General features: G+C 36.9%; 1 protein-coding gene across 3 annotated transcripts in view; it reads right to left on the reverse strand.

The window, feature by feature from the left end:
* Positions 1 to 740: 740 nt before the first annotated feature.
* The window catches only part of ATP6V1C1 (ATPase H+ transporting V1 subunit C1), a 37,944-nt gene continuing 15,066 nt past the window's right edge, over positions 741 to 23,618 (reverse strand). For 2 of the 3 annotated variants that reach the window (XM_036830609.1, XM_036830606.1), the window contains 10 exons: positions 18,389 to 18,471; positions 15,709 to 15,803; positions 14,069 to 14,160; positions 12,791 to 12,889; positions 10,855 to 10,923; positions 6,546 to 6,638; positions 6,366 to 6,459; positions 4,626 to 4,723; positions 3,294 to 3,420; positions 741 to 1,561 (listed from right to left, as the gene is read on the reverse strand). In XM_036830609.1, the coding sequence (XP_036686504.1) occupies positions 1,466 to 1,561; positions 3,294 to 3,420; positions 4,626 to 4,723; positions 6,366 to 6,459; positions 6,546 to 6,638; positions 10,855 to 10,923; positions 12,791 to 12,889; positions 14,069 to 14,160; positions 15,709 to 15,803; positions 18,389 to 18,471 (946 nt within the window). In that variant the 3' untranslated portion in view covers positions 741 to 1,465. The remainder of the gene's footprint in view (positions 1,562 to 3,293; positions 3,421 to 4,625; positions 4,724 to 6,365; positions 6,460 to 6,545; positions 6,639 to 10,854; positions 10,924 to 12,790; positions 12,890 to 14,068; positions 14,161 to 15,708; positions 15,804 to 18,388; positions 18,472 to 23,618) is intronic. The other variant, XM_036830607.1, reaches the window with a different exon arrangement.

Raw genomic sequence — 23,618 nt, forward strand, 5'->3', positions numbered from 1 at the left:
AGACATTACATGAAATTTCTAAAAATCTTATATGTTCTGGTATAATGTTATAAGTAATAATCCTAGTTATTACTTTAAAATGTATATCTCAGAAATAACTAATTTTCTTGTCAACTGCATTATTATGAACTTTCATCAAATCTTTAACCGTGGTCATTTTTAAGTCTTTTGTCATTTACAGACAGTTCTGGGTGTACTCTGATGATTTTGCAAATATGTTCCTATAAAAGGGTTTCATCTTCAAGAAATTCATGGAAAAGACTCTGACAAGTACAGGTTTCTGGTAACTGACTGTACTGCTGAACTGAATGAATAAGCATTTTCAGAACTCTAATGAAAAACTGATGAACTCATAAAAGTGCTAACAAAAGATCAAGATGAAAAAAAAATTAATTACATGGGACTGAGTGAACTGATGAGGATGAGTATAATTTTTGTGACTTTCTGTCTGAATTTAAAAAAAAAAAAAAAATCCCACAAGGACTCAGAGGCAAAGAATATACAAATCAATTTTCACTGCAAAGTAAAGGAGCTGTTACAGTGGAGGATTACTGGACTGAATGTCAATATTATGACATAGTATGAGTGTGTTTCATGTTTGGTAATTGCAATCATTGTTGCTTTTGTTGTGGTCATCCATGTACAATGCTTGGTGTCAGTCTATTTATGTCTTGTAAAAATAAAATACAGTGTGTGTGTGTGTGAATAAAAAAAAAAAAAAAAAAAAAAAAAAGAAACATGTAAAATACTTAGACAAAACAAATGACTAAAACTGCAGAGTTCTACTACACTTTATTCAAAAATTGGCCCTACCTCCTAATTGAGAGACCTGAAAGTCTAGTGTCCAAATGTAAATACCCATCACGTGTTCAAAAATAATCTTCAAACTTGAACCATAATCTTTGGAAGTTACACACACCACAATCCACCTTTGCACAGGTAATTTTATTCTCTCCTGTGGGTGTCAATAGTGCTCACAGATTGTAATTTGAAACATTCAGAAAGCACATACCTGAATATTGTCACATTTCTTTACATCATGATTCAATAACTATTAAACAATTATGTCTACTAAATACAGTGAACAAAATGGTATAACTGTTTACACCATTCCCTTGTACACAAGGCTTCTGTCACAACAGTAACAAATGGAATTAATGCATACCACAATATCGATGAAGTAAGACCTTCTTTTTAAATAAACTATTCTGTTTATAAATAAACTCTGATTTTTTTTTTTTAGCACACATTTACAGACCTGATCAATAAAAAGAAACAAGACATATAGTTTCCTTTTAAAAACAAAATGTTGACAAATGGACCACTACGAGAGAACGCGACTAGGAAAGGGGGTGAGAAGCAAGCAAGGGGTAAGAGAGAGTTAAAAGTACAGCCAAACTACAATCTATGTCTGTTAGCAAACACCGACACCGACACAAGGGCAGGGCTATCTGGGGGGCTCATTTTACTTGAATTCCAGCAAGTTGCAATCGATCTTGTAGTACACATAGGGGTAATATTCCTGTTGACTCAGGTTTAAGCCTGGAATATCCATAGGAGCCTATTGAAAAATCAGATGATTATTCAACTAAGTACTTAAAGAAATAAAACAAGAAAAAAAGTATTACCATTCATAGGCATACCTTGGAGATACTGCAGGTTCTGTTCCAGACCACCACAGTAAAGCGAGTGGTTTCCCAGTGCATATAAAAGTTATGTTTACACTATACTACAGTCTATTAAGTGTGCAACAGCATTATGTCTTGAAAAACAATGTACATACACCTTAATTCAAAAATACTTTATTGCTAAAAAATGCAAACCATCATCTGACAACGCAGGGTTGCCACAAACCTTCAATTTGTAAATTGAAAAGTGCAGTATCTGCAAAGTTCAATAAAGTGAAGCACAGCAAAACAAGGTATGCCTGTACCTTCTTAATGAACATCTACTCTGGGCTAAGTTTATACATTTTTGCTAATTTAATCTGAGTTTGGCATTGCTAACTCCATTTTGCAAATGAGAAAACAATCTCTGAAAGGCTGACTTGAGACCTCCCTGGTGGTCCAGTGGTAAAGAATCCACCTTACAATGCAGAGGATGCGGGTTCGATCCTTGATCAGGGAACTAAGATCCACATGCCACGGAGCAACTAAGCCCGTGTGTCACAACTACTGAGCTCACGGGCCCTGGAGCCTTCGCGCCACAACTAGAGAAGAGAAAATCCACGCGCCGCAACGAAAGATCCTGCATGCCTCAAAGAAGATCCCGCATGCCACAACTAAGACCTGACGCGGCCAAAAATAAATTTTAAAAAATAAATAAATAATAAATTAATCTTTAAAAATAAATAAATAAATAAAGGCTGACTTGCCCTAGGAAACAGAGTGAGTAGTAAAGCCAGATTGAAGCACTCTCTGCCCTCAAAGCCTGTGTGTGTTTAACCGTCACCCCACCATCCTTTCTTATGCATACTGTATAAAATTACTTCTTTAATCTCAGGCTTGGTGTATTGAGTTTAGGAGACACATGGCTTATAAAATGCTGGATAAAAATAAACCAAGTGTGATTTTTACAGAAACCACTTATTACATATGCATGTTATAGGAATTTACTGGTAGGAAATTATGTATCAAACAGTTAGACTTCACATATTATCAACTCTACAAAATGTAGAGTCATTTCCTGCATTTTCTTCTATCAAAAAACCCTGATTTTTTTCATGGGTTCTAACTAATGCACATGTGAAATACTGCCATCCTAAACTAAAGAGGAAAAAAATCAGCAAGATATTTGAAATCAAAAACATAAAAGCCTATTACAATTTTAAACAACAGCAACAACGAAAAGCACACATACTGTTTGTATCTTTCTGTTTAAAAAGAACACATAAACACATACCATTTTAGAGAAATGATAGTTCCCTTTAAAATGCTCATCTATTGACTCCATTACTTCTACCAAATAAAGTTACAATAACTACTTATTTTCTTGCTCTCTGCAATTTATAACTTTTGTAAATAACTAGTATCACTGGTTGTGTGTGTATTTCTGCAGCTATAAACATCGGATCTACAGCAAGATAACTGGCTTTTAGAAATACCAAGAAGCAACTAGTAAAATGGGGTAAACAAGGTAAATTATTTGCTAAGCTATCAGGTAAATTAATTACTAACAAATTGAGACTCTTAAAGCAACTTTCAAAAGGTTAAATAACATCTTATCTGCTTCCAATAATGTTTTCTGAAATTCATCCAGTTCCTCTTCTACCAGGCTGTCTAATAAATACTTACATCAATAATAGCTGCTGCACTGCTATCTAGATGTTTATACAATTCATATAATACTTCTCTTAGTTTCTTCATTGTTTTCTTATTGGGCTGAAGGAGCATTGCTTGGAAGTTCACTGGCAAGCCATACCTTATAAATAAGCAGAAATACAGGATGTAACACAAGCAAACATATGCAGAGATTTTCTTTTTAAAGCAAATACTCTCATACTCTTCTTTAATCACAGTTAATGGGGAAAGGGTACCTCACTTTAATGACCATGTTTACAAGTTCAGCTAATATACACAGAAACTCAAACCTTCCCTGGTCCTCAATGTCCATTAGAAATCTTTCTTTAGGATGAGAGCCAACTGTCTACTAGGAATTACTTTTAATTACTCTTCAATTTTTAAGGTAATCTATGAATACCCTCAGCAGACAGTGGTAATATGTAAACTTAGTACAGTGTCTCTAGGTATCTGCAGGGAATTGGCTCCAGGACCCCTGTGGATACCAAAATCCACGGATGCTCAAGTCCCTTATATAAAATGGTGTAGTATTTGCATATAACCTACACATATCCTTCAGTATACTTTAAAATCATCTTTCGATTACTTATAATACAATGTAAATGCTATGTAATTAGTTGTAAGTAAAATGCAAATGCTATGTAAATCGTTGCTAGTGCTCAGTAAATTCAAGTTTTGCCTTTTGGAACTTTCTGGAGTTTCTTTTTCGAATATTTTCAATCCACGGTTGGTTGAATCCATGGATTCGGAACCCAAGAACATGGAGGGCTTTCACGATAATAAACAACATGAGATTACTACCCACGTCTACTATGAATATTCAAAGAAATTTACAAATAGTGAGCATGACTGCAGATAAGCATTTTGAAATATTTCTAATATGAGCAACATGTACAGAGGATCACAAGATGACTGAGATTTTAAGTACCTCAAAATAAAAAAATATTTTAGGTTAATTGAAATGAGGACTTCAAATAAGGCATCGTTAGGTATACTGCGTACCAAACTACATGTAAAATATTTGAATGATCTTCTTTTAAACAAACACTGGCTAATATTTCATAATCTACATTTAACTTAAGTACATAATAAGAAAAGAATCAGAGAGCACAGCAGCGTGATCTCTTTCTTCAAACCCAGTATTAAGGGACAAGACCAACGTGCACGTAATAAGCAGTATGACACTGACAATCTCTCCCTCACGATTGGCCCTTTGGTTTCTCCAAATCAATTTCCTATTAGTAGACTGTGTGTTTTAATAAAGAGGTCCAATGTAAAGGGATCTATAAATTCTTTAGTTGAAGTTTCTCAATTAACTTCCTTTACCTCAAAACAGACTCAACAAAAACCCTCAACGCTTTTACATGAATCCACGCAATAAACGCCTCACTGAAATTCACTTTCAGCCACCGTACAAGTGGTCCCTAGAGAAAGAAAGAAAAAAAAAAAAAAAATCACCACAAATTTGGTCCTGAAAATGGCAGTTAGAAATTAGATAAATCAAGTATTTTTAAAGGAGCAACTATCCAGTAAGAATCTTTAAGAGCATTAAATCACATTATAATTCACTTTAAAAATGTTTCATTATTCTCATTATCTTGGATACTTTACCTTAAATTAGATGAAAAGATTAAGCCACTACTCTGTAACCTAAGTAGATACAAAAATCCATTGAATCTATTCACTACACAGAAAAAGGTATATATATATATATATTTTTTTTTTTTGGCCACACCACGTGGCTTGTGGGATCTTAGTTCCCCGACCAGGGATCGAACCCACGCCCCTTGCAGTGGAAGTGCAGAGTCCTAACCACTGGAGCACCAGGGAAATCCCAAAAAGGCCTATGTTTTAATGAAAGTCATTTAAAGTGACACAGAATATAGACGTGTCCTTCTACAGGTTTGAAAACCAAAATATAAAAATCTAAATTTACTATCCAATACTCTTAAACATTTTATACATTTAAAATAGAATTCAATTACACACAACTTCTCAGAAATAACGAAAAATAGCTATGTAGTAAGTCATTTAATATCCCTAGGTGTTAGTTTTCTCATCTGTAAAATCAGGGGGTTGATCTAGATCCCTAAAAGCTGTTCATCATGTTCTAAATTTTTAATGGTTCTATTATGTAGTATAAATTCTTTCTGAATTTAGTTATTCAGTACTTCTAAATAAAAACACTTCTTTAAAGAAACAAATTACAAATAACTTATTACCACCTCTCCATACTTAAAAGACACACATGATCAGTTCAGCTAATATTTAGGTAACATTATTAGGCTCATTTGGATGTAACAATCAATTTACGCAAAAAGGATAATACAACGAGGTGAAAGTCTTTGGTTAAAATTATCTGTTCTTTAAAAGGGATCTGGACCTCCCTAACAAGTTGGTTTTATTCGACATTACTTGGTTAGGGTTAGTTTTCTCCCAACTGAGATGCAATGGCTTATAAAGTACTTGGAAATAATTTTAAATGGAATGTGCTTTTATTTCCTCTTGCATTACAAGAGAAATACATTTTCACTCATCATGTTTCCCCTTCCATACAAGCTTCAGTCTTCACAATAATCCTGCACTTGAGATGGCAAGAAAGTCAACACCATCTTTCACTCACAATTCCATCCCTGTTCTCCATTGTGCCTAGAACATACTAACTCACCAATGGTTTAAATACAAATTCCTCCAATAAAAGACTGCATGCAGCATTAAAAAAATCTGCCTCAAAAAATGAAATTTCTTACTGAAGAGAGAGAACTACTACTTAACTAAAATAACCCCTCACTATATGGGTATTAATCAAAACACTGCATTTAAAATTAATTTCTGATATGGACTTAGGGGTATTAATTTTAAGATAATATATTTTAAGATAAGGATTCACAGATCTCAGTTTGCTTAGAGAAAACTTATTTTGATTATTTAGTAGAAAAAAAAGCTAGAATCAAATGTCTTAAAAGCAAAATCAGAAAAGTTTTGTTTTCTTTTAAATTAAAGAAAAGCAGTACCACTTTTTCTTCTGCTTAACACTGATAATACTAAGTATTAAAAAACGCATACAAATTGCTTTTTCTTGTCGGTAGAAAGCCTGTTCATTTCTTCTTTGTCTGCTTTCATCTCCTCTTCATTATACTGGAAGTCACGAACGATGAATCTAAATTGGGGGGGAAAAAAACCAAAATTGTCCACACCATGTATAGGTGATCTAACAAATTAAAAAATAAAAAATAATAATCTTACTTGTTTTCCCTGGCTTTGTGTCTGAAGTCATCAACTGCCTTCCTAAACAAGGTGACATTACACAGGTAACTGTCTTGGTCCTCTGAGAGAACACTAGAGAAAGAAAGACCAAGTCCATTTAAAGCTTTATATTTATTGCTCACGTTCATATTGTTGGCAGAATTCAGAAACAGGGGGAGGAAGAGGAGGGTATGGCAGCCCTTCCCAAACCACTTCAGTGCTTTTCATCTGTACTGCCTCAACACTGAAGACACTCAGTGTTTATGATGTTTTCATTTACGATGCCTTAACAGCCCCCTAGTGCATTTCTTCCTAACCAACAAAATTAAACATTAAATCAAGTAAAGCATCCAAACTCAAGAATCATGCTTTTCAATCTGTATCAGCACTAGGCCAGCCGAGGAAAAATTGTCCAGCACCTGGCTGGTTTCCAGACTCTCTTTACTTCCTTGCTAAACACCCTCTTCTCTTCTGGTGACTGAATTCTCTCTTCCTCTCTCCAGTCCAGCCCTGACCCATGAGTCCTGGCCCACCCCTTTTAACTTGTGCCCTCTCAAAACTATTATCCTGCGTTCTTGTTCCCAGTGCCCATCAGATCTAAAGCAAGGTAGCTACAAAGTGGACAGAACTCGATAAAAAACCTTTAATGATCCTCAGGTTTGCCAGAATTGACTCAGTAATGTGCAAACTGATTGGGATCAAAACAAAGCCAAGAGACTTCTCTGGTGGCCCAGTGGTTAAGAATCAACCTGCCAATGCAGGGGACATGGGTTCGATCCCTGGTCCGGGAAGATCCCACATGCCGCGGAGCAACTAAGCCTGTGCGCCACAACTACTGAGCCTGCACGCCTAGAGCCCGTGCTCCGCAACAAGAGTGAGAAGCCCACGCACCACAACAAAGAGTAGCCCCCGTTCGCTGCAACTAGAGAAAGCCCACACGCAGCAACGAAGACCCAACGCAGCCAAAAATAAATAAATAAATAAATAAATTTGTTAAAAAAAAACACAACAAAGCCAAATCCAACTTGACAGGCTATCTCAGATCCTAACAATATTCCACCACTATCATATTCATCTTTTAAACTTATCTTAACCTTAATTGATCTTTTTAACTTTAGTACTTTGCTGTTTTGAAGGTCCATGCAAACAAAGGGGTGGGGACCAGAGATGTGGACAATGTCAAACAGCAGGTTCCGTGACAGTGAAAAAGATGGAAAGAAGGCTCAGGTTCAAGAGTTGGGTTACAGTTTAAGATTCCAGACGTAAAGCCTCTCTAGAGGTTGAGGGTGAGACCAAGGGAACAGCTACAGAAATCAAGTGGAGATGACAGTCTGTGAGCTGCAGGCTGGGTCCCCAAACTCACTCTCTTCGTTTAGTTCTACTGCTGTGTAGAAACAGTAACGCTACCTCCTCACACCCGCAACCAGGCCGAGAGGAAACTGAAAGTCAACGCTTTCCGGCTGCCTCACGACATTTTCAGTCTCCCATGCGAGTGGCAGTGCTTCTGGAGTTTACTAGCTCTTCCTGCTGCTTCTGACTTCTTACCTCTCTCCTAAGACTCAGTCCTGCCATCTGCTCTGCTCCCCAGTCAACCTACCCACTTCATTGCCAAGGCATCTTTCCTGCTTTTCTTCATAAAAGTTATCTTTGCAACCCCTGCTCCAAAACACAAAAGAAACTTTTCTTTGAACAATGGCTAGTGTCGTTTTTTTCTAGGCCTTCCTCGCTAGGATCCTCTGGTTCATCTGGAACTCCAGCTCCCTGAACAAAAGCGTCTGTGAAGCACCAATGAGTTTGTGGTGCTGTTTTTCCAACAACAGAGAAAAGGCCGAAGTCAACCAGTGACGTAACCCAACCAGATTATCTTAACAAGCAAAAGTAGGCAGACAAAAAGCTAAGTGGTAATTCTGAAAGTACAAGTGAAAATCACCTCTTTCTGAACAGTTTTTCCAACAGAAAGAAGCAGAACAGCAACTCAGCCTCTCAGCTTCTTTGGCCTTTAACTCTGACTTGGCATTTATACACATCCCTGCACTTAACCACTCAATGATGGCAATATTTCACATGGTCCAATCTTTCAAGATTTATGTAGAATATTTTGCAAATAGCTAGATTTTGTGTGTTTTTTAGGTGAAATTATTTCTTTCAGGTTTAAAGATGGTTGTTTTCAATCTATTCTTCTTCCTCAAAAGTCCACTTTCATCTTCACTGCTTCCAAGAGTAACCACTCAGGTATTGTGCCAAAAAGCAACAAGTGACAGTATTACTACTTATAATTCACTTTAAAATAAAGCACTTAGAACAATGACCAGCACATAGTAATCACTCAAAAATGTTAGTTATTATGATAAGTGAAAAATCCAACATCAAGTCATAGAGATCTTTCCTAAACAGAAGTACAAAATTCCAGACTAACCCACTAAAACCTGTCTGCCCCACGTGAACTAAGCATCCTCTTCAGGTGCTGGCTGAACTACTGCATTATTCTCAATGACTAAATTTAAATAACTTTTCAAGTCAATGATTCCAAAAGTCTTTAGACTGATAAATAGGTGAACAGATGTTTTCACTGAGTGAGGAAGGGCTGGGGACTCTCAGGTGGTCAGTGAGCGCTCAGGGGTCATGCAGAGGACAGGTATTGCCTATACTCAACTGTTGGCATCTGAAATTTTTTTCCTTTTAACTACTAAAGTGATTTTTCAAAAGATGTAAGTCTGAAGCAATATTTCTAAAGCCCTTCTTTCCGAATAAACCTGGGCCTACACGCCGCTCCCCTGGACTAGGCTCACACACCACAGGGTGGGAGGACACTGTGTGCGCACTGGGTCCTTACTCTCCTCCTCTCCCTGCCCCCAAACGTAAAGACAACCTCTGTGACTTTTACGGTCTCCAGAGCACAAAGGTCTAAGAAGGCGTCATCTGTCAGGATAAACAGCTTCGGAGGAAAACCAGCATTAAGACACAACCTCAATCTTCAGTTTACCATGTGAAGGGCCAGTGTGAATGGAAAGTATTCCCCCCAAATGGGAAAAGAATTCACAATGAGCATAGGTTTGTGGTTTCATTCTCAAAAAATCAACATCTGTGAAACTACAATAATCATATTACCTTCTATTTTATATATCTTATCAAGCCTTAAAAGAACCTCATAATGTGTACAGGGAAGGTGCGATGCTCATTTTACAAAGAAAATGAGGCCCAGAGAAGTTAAAAGACTTACCGCAGGTCACATAGCAAGTTGGTAGCAGAACCAGCAATAGAACTCAGATCCCTGGGTCCAGGACTCTTTCCATTATACTAAGCTACCTCCCATATGACACAATGAAACTGGAAAAGAAAATATTTCATGGGCCTGGCCTTACTAACACCACTTCTTTACTACCTCCTAGACCTTTCTTTCACCATGCTGAGGGTATATGTATATATACACGCTGAGGGATATATATGTATATACAAAACAATTCTTTGGGGGTGCATATACACTGTACTTAATATTTTCTTGAAGAGTATCTTGTGTAGAATGGCAGAATGCAGGAAAAAATGACATGCTATGTAGTGTCAAGAGTGCAGGACTTGGAGTTAAAAGACCTGAGTTTTAGTCCTAACTTTGCCACTGCACACTTATACAGCCATATATGCTTTAGGCAATGACTTAACTCTTCTGCATTTTTATTTCTTCATCTATGAGAAAAAGTATAACTGCCAAAACTACTTCATGGAATTGCTGCACATATCAAATTAGACAGTGAATATTAATCCATAAGTTTAAAATTGCTTAATAAAAGTTTTGGGTTTTTTTTTAAAGGAAAGTACAGATTCAGTAGAATCTATGCTTACTGGAAAGTGATGGTAAATATTTGCAGGTCAACAGAGTACCCTAGTAGTCATTTTGGTACACTTCCTTTGCAAGATAAATGAGGAAATATAGACACACAGTAGGTATACAATAAATATTGAAGGAAGAATTTTGAGAGGATAGCACAGCAGAAAAAGTACCACACCAGAGATCTGGGTTCTAGTTACAGCTCTGTCACTAATGAGATGTGTGACTCTGGGCAAACCACGTCACCTCTGTGGCCTCAAACTTCTACATCTATAAACATGAGTGGGTTGATCAGACTGTACAAAGGCCCTTCCAGGTCTACAGTAGCTAGAGTTAATATAACTCACTTATTTTTAAGGTGAAAATGATGGCTCCAAAACTGTAAAATTTACCACAAAGGAAAGATAAAGATATCTCCTATTCCAACATCCAAACTACCAAAGGAATTCTACGAAAGAAACAGGCTTTACAAAGACTACTACTTACTTGCTAGACCTTGGAACCACCATTTCAGCTAGTGTTTCATACTGCTTAATCCAGTCATTGTGGTTTAACCTGCAGAAAAGGTACAATTAAGTTACTGGAAGAGAAAAACAAGTCCTACCTTCCTGCCGAGCCCAGAAAGAGAAAAAATTATGAGACAAATAGGAAATCCAACTATAATAGGTATACCTCAAATCTATTTAACAACAACAACAACAAAATCAAGTTTTCTACAGAGAATGAATTTCAAATACACTGAGTGGTAAAGCAGGAAATACAGCTCACCATCTCTTACATCCAGTAACTATTGCAAAAGAGGCACATTCTAGAACTAAGTTTGGAAAGGCAGCAAAGCAAAATACAGATTCTAAATTACTTTCCAACTTCAGGGTTGATATACATTATTACCTCACTAAAAAAAGAAAAAAAGGAAAGAAAGAGGGAGAGAGAGAAGCCATGCTGGAATCACTAACATTTCTATTCAGTGGCCATTATGAAGAGCTGGGTAAAACCACATTTACCAAAAGCACAGAGTACCAGGAAGTGCTGAGTAAATAAAGTGACAGTAAACCAAGCTGCCACAGATCACTGTGCAACAACCTTCTCTAGAGACCACTGGCTTTTGTGGGTGTGGCAAGAGAGGATTATATATGCAGTACAAAATAAAGAATTGTAGTATCTATAGCCAGGATAGTGAATAATCCATTATACAATGTATCCTAGGTCCTATCCGAGGTTTCAAGTACAGTGCACAGAAAACTATGAAAACTTCTGGTCTTAAACACAAATTTTAAATAAAGGTTGCATGAGACAAATCTTTTATCTGGGCAAAGGTTATTTTCCTGCATAGTATAAAAACACAAAGACACAGAAATTTTTTAGAAATAATCAGTGTTCTAGTATTCTGCAGTAAGGGGGGAAAAGCAGAAGTCAGGTAATACTGTAGCCACTGAAATTCAATGGAGGTCCTTTCCCACCCCTTTCCAGGAGGCATCATTTTCTAATATTCCCAGCGTCCTAACCAGACAAAAATGGAGAGCACAGCAAAGAAAGATTTCATGAATAATGCTCTGAAGAGTCCCCAAATCTCCCATCCCAGTTTGGATCCCCCGAAGATTCCCTGATAGTGAGACTTTAGTGTAAGTCAGAAGGGAAACCATTAACAGTGTCTCTTTCCTTCTCTCCCTCTCCCTCTCCCTCTCTCTCTCTCTCTCACACACACACACAGTTCTCATCTTCCAAAGGTTTCATTTTACCAAGATTACCAAATATTAATTAAAACAGAAGGCCTAACCTACAGGAGATTTCAAAGGATGGTCTAACCCAGCAAACTATGCCCATAACCTGTACACCTGTCTTTGTAAATAAAGTTCTACTGACACACAGCCACGTCAATTCATGTACACACTGTGTGTGACTGCTTTCAGCTACAACCACAAAGTTGAAGTGGCAGAACTGAGTAGTTGTATCAGAGACCATATGCCTTGCAAAGGGTAAAATACTTACTATCTGGCCCTTTGCAGAAAAAATATGCCAAGCTTTGATCTAATCCATCCTTTGCTTCTTAGAGGGCTTAATTCATCCTAACCAATCATCAAATATTTTTCAGAAAAACAAATAGCTCCCTGTTTTGAAAAATCTAAGAACAGTATTTCTTTTAAGTCCAATTATTTAGCATTATTTAATTTTTTAATGGGCCAACTCTACTAAGCAAATTTTGATCTGGAATATCAATTCATAAGTGACAGCTCTATTACCAGGTTATGAACTAAATTCTACTGTATGTGCCATATAAGTACATGTTGGTTGACAGAACAAATGACAAGGTGATACTCCCTTTACACTTGGGTTTATGGAAAACTTCAAATTACAATATCAGACACTAATATTTTTCTTGTATTTTAACAGGTAAAAACCTTCTGTAATAAAAAAGACATACTTGGGAACCACAACCAGTAATGTGACGAGATACTCTGAGTCAAGAACAAAGTCATCCTTCTTCACAATTTCTGCTAGACTTCTAGTTAGCAAACTTCCTCTGAGGAATAAGAAAAAAATCATTAAGCTGATAATTATGTGCTTCCAGAACACAAGTAAAGAAACAGCAGGCTAATTATAGTCACATACACTATATATACATCTCAAGAGAGGGATTAGCCTGAGTTAACATTTTATTTTATAAGAAGTCAAAATTTAGCTGAATATTTCCCACATCCAAACCCAAAGAAATGTAAACATTTTATCAGAATTTGCCTCTAGTGTCTCCCTTTGTGTTTGCTTTAATTATTATAACTCAGCTCTTCTCTTGATTACATATATAGTATCTTAACTGAGAAAGTGTTATTCATTAGGTATCAATTAAAGTCTACCTCATCATAATTATGAAATCATATCATCTAAGCACAACCTTTGATTTTCCTCCCTCTCCCTGGGTATCAATTTTGGTTAGTTAACCCAGTAATCAACTCTTTTAACACAGTCTTCATTTGGTCTCCTAATACATTTCACAGTGAAAATGACTTGCCCTGTTTGCACCACTGACAGTATCCAACCAGCTTTCTCTCTGGGATATGAATGCATAACTGGAAGAGTTAAGTGCTTAAAGCTACACTTGTAGTAGTCATACCACAGTGATATTAACCAAAACAAGAGTGGTCTATTTTAAGAAAACCTAATATGTAAAAATCAAAACTTGGAAAACAGAAAAATTAAAGAATGAGTATTACATTACAAAAGGATTCTTCTATAGAATTCTTTTAAGCAGCAGATAATTGCTATGTAATTAAACTATCATTTGATTTAAAACAATTAACTTTAGATAATTTTCAGTGAAAAACCAGATGGATAAAGGGATAAACCAGGACCCAACTCACAAGTATTATGTATGAAACGAGTACAATAAATCAGCCTCACATCTGTTTTGACTAGACTGAATTAGTGAGCTTTTCTCCATGAAGTGAAAAAAAACACCATTTTGATTATAGAAACAGCACAAAGTGGAACTTACTAACCCCTAACAATAGTTCATTCAGTGTATGCTAGAGTGCTTCCCCAATTCTTTTTTTTTTTGGCTGTGCCATGAGGCACACGGAATCTTAGTTCCCTGACCAGGATTGAACCTGCATCCCCTGCAGTGGAAGCACAGAGTCTTAACTACTGGACCTCCAGGGAAGTCCCTCCCAATTTTTAATTATTTACATATACTTGACATGCTTACGCATTCTTTCGTTCCAAATTCTGAAGATTCCCTTTCAGGTTGTTATATGCGGATGCTCGAGATTTCAGGTCATTGTCAATCTGAGTCACTCCCTTTAAAGAGAAAAAGAGAAAAAGGGAAACTTTTCCTAAACCTGCCTCTACTAATACAAAGTAGCTGTGCTTAAACTTTAAAAAACAAAACACCACTAGCTCCTGATGTAAAAATATTCTATTATTTTAAAAGCATGGCTTTAAAGGTCATTAAAAAAAATCTACTTCATTTTTAATAACTATGGTAATTTTCATATAATCTTTTCTATTAAAGATAATGTTTTAGTCTACATGTATTTTAATTATTGTTACTATATTACTTCTTAAACCATGTAAATGGAATCTAGGCCACTGGTTACAGAGATGACTAATTAAAAGGCTTTAAAACACAAGTCTCAAGGATTAATTTGTAAAGGAACTAAATCACATAGAGTTTTGCTGTTCACAACACCACTACTCTTCCACAAAATATTTTTGCAATAAAATTAAAATTATGTTTGAATTTATTTATAAATGTTACACAAGCTGATTTTTCAAAAAGATGATTAAAACTACTAACAACTTAGGGAGAAAACACAAAGCAGTAGATTTAACATTTGAAGAACTAATTTCAACTCAGCTCTACCATCATCAGCTGTGTAGCACTGGGGTAAACTACTTCACCTCTCTGAGCCTCTTTCCTCAACTATAATAGTATCAGGAAGAAGAGGACTAAATCCTTGATAAGGATCAAAAGAAAACAAGGCTCAGTCATAGTAAGAGCACCACTTCATATTATCTGACTACTCATTTTCATTAAATTATATGATGACTTGAGTTAAAATCCTTGATAGGCTATTCATTTACATTTAACCATAGAGCACAACGTACAAATAAAGCCAGTGGGAGCCAAGGAAGTCTGTCCAGATGATTTAAACCATACTTTTCATCCTAGCCAGGTCATAGAAATGCTGTCAAACAATTAATAGGTCCTTGTCTACTGCCTCATTATAGTTTCAGGTAAGACTTTTACATTTTTCTCTCAAGCTCAAGGACTTTGAAACACAAAAGGAGCTCTTAATTCAGTGAATTCATGGATGGGCTTTAACACCTGTGGACTCCCTGAAACTGTACATAAAATCATGTGGTACAAGAACACAGGCAATTTTTCAGGGTAGAGAATCAATACTGAACATCAGAAGGGAAGGTGTCAGAGAACCCATAAAGTTTAATCTGAATCAGTACTGTACATAAACATACTAAGTGACCATTATCATACATCTGAATGATTCATAAATCTCTCATCTATTCCAACTTCCTGTTCTATGTGATCTCAATTACGCTTCAAATTTACATAAGTAACTATAAAATTTTAAAGTTACTTTTCTTATTCAAACATTGTTGATGCAACATTTAACTTAACTACCTAAATAAACTACACAATTTGGATAATGTACACATGAAAGTGTTATCCTTTTTTGACACTTTTTTTTTTAGTAAAATTGTAGTAAGTCACATATAATTAAGCTGCCCTGTCAAAACCTAAAAGTATTTAATAACTAAATACTTATAAAATAAATAAAGCCACTATAAATCAATGTGTCCTACCTGTATCATTTTTTATCTTACCTTGGCAATTATTTCAGAAATATTTTTCAGGGACTGCTTGATTGGATATTTAGCCATGTCCCATTGAAACCTTGTTATATAAGTAACCAAGTCAACTGAAATAAGGGAAGAAATTAATTACTGAGGAGAAGCAATAGAATTTTTTATAGTTTGCTACACAGTAATAGGTTTTAGTGCTGAAACTGGCATTAAGAAAATCAGTAAAGATGTCATCATTTGTGAAGGGTCCTGGTTAAGTAAACGTGGAACTGTATTAAGTAACATGGATTAATCAAAATTTTTACCTTGTAATCTGACTGGATCTCTTCTCCTTACTCAAAATTTAATATATATTAAAATGTTCCTTTCTAATCTGATGACTTAATAAATGGAATATGTACATACCCATGATATGCCTCATATGTAGAAGAAAGAGACACAAAAAGATTAAGAATCTACTTCAGGGGATTCCCTGGTGGCACAGTGGTTAAGAATCCGCCTGCCAATGCAGGGGACACGGGTTCGAGCCCTGGTCTGGGAAGATCCCACATGCTGCGGAGCCTGTGCTCTAGAGCCCGCGTGTCACAACTACTGAGCCCGCGCACCTAGAGCCCGTGCTCTGCAACCAGAGAATCCACAGCAATGAGAAGCCCACGCACCGCAATGAAGAGTAGCCTCCGCTCGCCTCAACTAGAGAAGGCCCGCGCGCAGCAACAAAGACCCAACACAGCCAAAAATAAATAAAATAAAATAATTTAAAAAATAATATATTAAAAAAAAAAAACTTCAAACTGTCTGCTCAGTAAGTAGAATTTGACAAAAGTACGTTCTTTCTTTGCAACTTACCCAAACAAATTGAAAATGAACTTGTCTGTTAAAACCTTGTGATGACTGTTTCTAGGAGTCTATATTTCAGTAATCTTCAAAACATGGACCTTTCCACTTTCAAATGACAAGAATAAGAAATGCAGAGCCAAAGAGACATTCAACCACTAATTCCCTGGAAGCGCGGTAGTCAAGATGACTTTACTGCTCAAGTCTGATGGGATCAAGGTCAGGGAAACCAAATGTCAATTATGGTTAACTGGCAAAAGTAATTCATACCAAAATATCTTCTCTCCTCAACTTCTCCCTACATAATACCAGCGAGTCAACAACATAGATGGTATCTCCAAAAGCAGTTTTGGATGCAATGCCCCCTAGACTGTCATCGCCCACGCAGACTGACCGCCCTAGTTCATCAGGTACCTAGAGACCAGTGAAGGCACCTAAGTTGTTAACACACCTAACTTTCGTCCTGCCCCAGCCGCACGTTAACAGACACAGTAAGCAGCTCAGGATCGTTATTATTAGCAAAGAGCAAAAATAAATTATTAAATTTTTTTTTTTTTTACTGATTAAGTACTTCTGAGCATCTATTATTTGCAAGGAGAAGAAATGAGATTAGAGAGACACTGGATTTAAAATACACTGACTGTTGAGAGTTTAGCCACATCTCCATACTGTTGCCTCAGGATCCATTTCTGTGTGGCCAAGTGGCCTACAGGGGCCTAGAAGCTATACTAGATAACAGCCTGCAATCACAAGTAGATGTAAGCTCCTGATATGATTTCCCTGATATGAGCCTATGATAAGCACTCTCTGCTGCTGCCCAGGGCCTCCCCTGCTAGTGTACCCTTTAGATAAGCCCTCCTCGAAGTTAACCGAAACCCTTTTTGGTTTGAATCGACCAACCTGGACTTGGCTTGGGAACCCCAAAGCACTCCACCCACGGACCCTAATAAAGGCATGTGCCCCAGGTCCCGCCGCTCTCCCTCTGCCAGCACCCTGCCTTGACCTCCCTGCCTTGCCCCCCTCCTCCAGGACCTGTGAGTAATAAACTTCTCTATTTCTCTTTCCCTTGTGGTCTTTTGTTGAACCGTGGCTCACCAACCCATGACACCCCAGGGCTTTACTTAACAAACGTTAATTTAACCAAGTCACATCAGTGACCTTTATTTATCACAGTAGGCAATATAGGACAGAAAAAAAGGAAAGGGTTGTTTCTTATTATAATGACATATCACTAAAGATCAGCCTAATTGAAAATGAAGCAAGTGCTAAAGTGATATTTCAGGAGAAAACAACAAATGCAAGTACAAATGACAACAATGCGGTTGAAACCATCTTTATAAAGCCATTATTACATAGAGCAAACTACGTAAATACTAGTTTCTAGCTATAGAGAGGTTGGTGGTAGACTATTCTATGGGTACTAAAGAAATGTCACATTCAAATCTGAAGGGAGGAGGCATTACTCTGCAATAAAATTAATAATTTTTATTTTAAGGCTTAGCAGTTGGATGCTATTAAACACAAAAAGCTAGAGAAAACAAGTATTCAACTGGAACAATGCTGAGAGACATACTTGGAAACACAGTTGTTAATGGGAGTTGACAAATAGATTCTGGAAAGAACTAAGGTAAATCTTTATAATATTGCTTTTGGAAGGATCCATATCGTAAACTATATTATATATATGTAGGATTGTCTTATGAGAGGTTGTGTTTCAGAGGAAAGAATGTAACTGGCAATATCACAAATTCAGTAGTAATCATTCTATTTTAATGGCTTTCTATTGCATTTAATAATCCTTACCCATAAACCTTTTTTAAGTCGCTCACTTTATAGAAATCAATTTCAATCAGAAACATTAGCTTACCTCCGTTGGCCACAGATTCTCCTGAACTTTTCTTTACTGTCCTCCAGTACATCAGCCATATACTGAGCCACTTCTTAACCACCCTTGGAGAAAAAAAATCAACAATCACTTTCAGGAAAACAACCTAAATTCCATGCTATACAATGAACACATTACATAAAGACACGAATTTGACTCTATTTGTTCCAATACACTATCTGTATAATTATAGAACAAATGGGTCCTAACTTCTAAAATAATGTTTTAAGGACAAAAGCACCAGATCTTATTATATATGTTCAAACTCAACTGAGTAACTGTAGTTTTTTAAGGAGACCACATGCAACATGTTTACCAAGTCTGGAAAGAAATAGTGGAAAGCTACCGAGAATAGCTGGAAAAAACTGGGGCAACAGATCTCACTGCACCTGCAAAACAAAGGGGGAAGCAGGAGCTTTCATTCACCAGTTATGTGCTTCCCCTTAGGACAAAAGGGATCCCACAGGCAATAGAATACAAGCAACGGTAACAATGAAGAATGCGGTCCTACACTATTTATTCATTAACTATTTATTGAGCATCTACTATTTGAGAGAAACAATGCTAAAAAGGAAACCATGGTGCCAAAACTACTGAGGCACCTGCATATCACCTTGTCGATCCCTTCACTTTATAAATAAAGACACCCCCAGGTATAAAGAGAGTAAGTGACTTAGCCCCAAAACTCACAAAACCAGTTCCCAGCAGAGCTGTGACTAAAAACGTGGTGTCTTGACTCTGGAGTCTGGTGTTCTTTCCCCCATTCCTTGTCTGCCTCTGGGCCGTGGGTGGGATACAAAAGTATACCAGACAAAAATCTAGCTTCCCATTGCTTACAATCAAAATGGAGAGATACCAAAAAAGACGGATGACTAAATACAAAGCCATCTGTGATGAGCGCCAGCTGAGATGACCAGGCTACAGACAGAAACGCATAAAGGAAAAAGAATTCACTTCCAGCTTCTGTAATCAAAAAAGCATAATGGATCAGGAGCAGGGCAATGAAGGACAGGAATGGTTTTTGAAAGGCTGATTAGGTGGGAAGAATGTATATTCTTGCCACAGGGCATCATTGAGTCAAGATCCAGAGAGATAAGAAAAGCAACGAATGATGAGGGGTCCAGACTGCCGGGAGTGTCGTGCTCAGGAGAAAGGAGTTTTGTGCTAGGACGGCCGGCTGGGGCCAGACTGCAGGTAGATTGCCTCTGATGTCAGCCTTTAGGGAGAGGTGTAATATGGTCAAAACAGGACTTGGGACAATTTCTCCAATGACTTTGTGCTCAACAGCAGGGAGTGTAAACTGGAAGACAATAAGAAACTCCTGCAACATGAACCAATAAGGGCCAGAAAAAAGCAACAGAAGGAAAAATTTGAATGCAATCCTATGCAGAATGACCTCAAACCTAAGAAAGTGGAACAAATTCAGAAAAAATGATTGTAAGCCGTAAGTCTTCAACATGTTTAACTTGGGGATTTGTCCATACACTTGGCTGTGTCTCCAAAATTCACCCCATTCCTTCAAAGAAGACAAACCATTATTCCCAATATAAGTTGACGAGCATCTTGTAAACAGACCAATCTGCTATGAACATTCAAAAATGTGCATGTTCACAACATTGTAAATCAAACTCTACTTCCATATTTTTTTTTTAAATGTGCATGTTTACCACAGAAATAGTTCAGAGTATAGAACTGCCTGGTGTCAAATTTATCAACCTCTAACATCCCATAACTCAGACCTTGACAATCTCCCTATGCATCTCTAGAGGAGTATCCCTGACACATGGTGACCTTAAAAAAAACAAACTTGCCTCTAATGATTAGATTACTGAAAAAGTATAAACTATAATTTACTCCATCACAATGTTCAGACTTTAAAAACTGAACACTCAGTCATTAAGCTAGCATCTGTCAATTCTACCAGGTGTAACAACCATATGATTTTTTAAATTCCTCATATCTTTCAGGAAGACTGATAGAGACAAGATTGCGTAACAGTGCAGAAAAGAATAGCTGACAAACTGCATAGGCAACTTGCAATGCTTCTGACCAAATGAACTGCATTTGCCCTAAATACTTACTTCCCTAAAAATGTGCGCAAACCTTAAACTATACTCAGGACATCCACTGATGATTTAAAGAAGATCTAGAGAGCTACTGAGGTGATTAATAAGGATCTAAGTAAGTGTTAATAATTATATTCTCAGGAACCTCCCTTTCTCACCGTCCTCTTCGTTGTCATGACCTAACCTTGCAATGAGGCTGGTGGGACCACACAAAGGACAATCAACCTCAGGGGGGCGACCATGAAAGTTTACTTAATTAAAAACCTATAATCAAGAAACCAAGAGACAAAAAACTGATGGTAAGAACTGAGACTATCATCAAAAATTATTTTCACATTTGCTCTACTGAATGCATGGAATTATTAACCTAAAGCAGTTTGTTACTTTTGCTTTCATTCTCTCTTTTCCATTTTTATTGCCTAGTGCCTGCCCTTAGCTGACGTTTCAATATCTCTTGCATAAATCTACTGTAAAACTGGCCCCCAACTGGCCTTTTGCCTCATGAGTACATCTTTAGGTCTATGTATTTACTTACCACATGTTGTTATGTCAAAAGATCTCTCTGCAACACCTCAGCCTCTTACTACCAGAGTACTGCATTATGGTGGTTATATCAATTCAGAAAAGCATAACAGCATAAAACAAGAAAACCCTTCTGCACAGATTTTGAGAATAAGTTCCCTCTATTCAGGTCTGTTCCCTTAAAGCTTTAATCAGATGTACATTTCTAAGATTCTCCAAATTCTGGTTTTTTACAAATTATACCTATTTACCTAAGCCCTAAGTATTTAGAAAGCTCTGTACGTCAAGAGTCAAAGGGACTGTAGACTGAGTCTGTCAATTAATCAAATTCAGAAAGTTATTAAGGATCCCATACCCATCTTCAGCTAAAATACACAGTAACTGAATTTCAAGTGACTAAACCTGTAGCCTAGAAAAATCTTCTAATGTAACTGAATTTTGAAGACAAAAGGCATCACCAAATAAATCTTCAAATAAATGGCATAACAGCCCATGTTCATGAATCAAAGACCTAATATGTCAGGATGGCAATACTGCTCAAATTATCTACAGGTTCTACACAATCCCCATTAAAATTCCAGCTGACTTTCAGCAGATATTTGACATGGTGTTTCCTAAAATTCAAATGGAAATGAAAGGAACCAAACAGCCAAAATAATCTTGAAAAGACAAAGTTAAGTTGGAGAGCTCACATTTCCTAATTTCAAACTTACTACAAAGCTGCAGTAAAGAGGGCAATGTGGGTACTGGCATTAAGGACAGGAATATGGAAAACAAGTGAGAGTCCAGAATGAACCCTTACATTTATGTTCCATGGATTTTTGCAAGGGTGTCAGGACAGTTCAATGGAGAGAGAATAGTCTTTTCAACAAATGGACAACTGGATATCCACATGCAAAAGAATGAACATGGACTTCTCCCTTACACCATATACAAAATTCACTCAAAATGGATCAAAGACCTAAATGTAAAAACTAAAACTATAAAACTCTTAGAGAAAATACAGACATAAAACTGTGTGACCTTGGATTAGGCAATGTTTTCTTCCATAAAAACATCAAAAACACAAGCACACAACAAAAAGAGATAAATTGGACATTAAAATAAATGTTTTGTGCTTCAAAGGACACTATCTAGAAAGTGAGACGACCGACAGAATGGGAGAGAAAATATTTGCAAGTCACATCTGATAAGAGAGTTGTATCTAGAATATGTAAACAACTCTTACAAGTCAATAATCAAATGACCAATAAGCCAATTAAAAACAAGGCAAAGGATTCAAACAGACATTTCTCCAAAGAAGGAAACACAAATGGCTAACAAACACATGAAAAGATGCTTAACACGTTATTAGCCATCAGGGAAATGCAAATCAAAAACCACAATGAAGGGCTTCCCTGATGGCGCAGTGGGTTTGACAGTCTGCCTGCCAATGCGGGGGACACGGGTTTCAAGCACTGGTCTGGGAAGATCCCACATGCCGCGGAGCAACTAGGCCCATGAGCCACAACTACTGAGCCTGCGCGTCTGGAGCCTGTGCTCCGCAACAGGAGAGGCCGTTGATAGTGAGAGGCCCGCGCACCGCGATGAAGAGTGGCCCCCACTTGCCCCAACTAGAGAAAGCCCTCACACAGAAAACGAAGACCCAACACAGCCATAAATAAATAAATAAATAATTTTTAAAAAAACACAATGAAATTCTCTTTAATATCCACCAGGATGGCTATATAATCAAAAGATGGATAGTAACAAGTATTGTCAACAATTGTGGAGAATTAGAACCTTCGTACACTGCTGGTGAGACTGTAAAATGGTACAACCACTTTGGGAAAAAACAGTCTGGCAGTTCGTCAAAATGTTAAAAGTACAGTTACATTGACCCAGCAATTCCACTCCTAGGTACATACCCAAGAGAAATGAAAACACATGAGCTCACAAATACTTGTACACAACATTCATAGTAGCATTATTCATATGAGCCAAAAAATGGAAACAACCTTAATATCCATCAACTGATGAATGGATTAACAAAATGCAGTATATCCACACAATGTAATATTATTTGGTAATAAAAGAAATTAAATGTTGATACATGCTACATACACAGATGAACCTTGAAAACATTACACTAAGGAAAAGAAGCTAGTCACAAGAGACTACATATTGTATGATTCCATTTATATGAAATGTCCACAAAAAGCAAATGTATAGTGTCAGAAAGTAGGTTAGTGGGAAGTGGGGGGTTAGGGAGTAACTACTAATGGAACAGGATGTTTATGATAGTGGCAGGGGGATGAAAATGTACTAAAATTGATTGTGGTGATGGCTGCACAACTCTGTGAATATATGAAAAAATCACTGAATTGTACACTTGAAGTAGGTGAACTGCCTAGCATGTAAAATTATATCTCAATAAAAATATTAAAAGGAGTCACCATTTTCACACGTCAAACAGGTGTATTTTATTGTACGTTAATTGTATCTTCTAAAGTTGATTACAAAGAAAAAAAAGTCATTGTTTTCTAAAACCATTCCAATAAGCAGAATACACAGTGATAATAAAACCAATGCCCAGGTAGCCTAATAGTGACTCTCGTTTTGCTCTAGCCTATGCATATAAATAC

The sequence above is a fragment of the Balaenoptera musculus genome, chromosome 17 (assembly GCF_009873245.2).
Source record: "Balaenoptera musculus isolate JJ_BM4_2016_0621 chromosome 17, mBalMus1.pri.v3, whole genome shotgun sequence".
Lineage (NCBI taxonomy): Eukaryota > Metazoa > Chordata > Mammalia > Artiodactyla > Balaenopteridae > Balaenoptera > Balaenoptera musculus.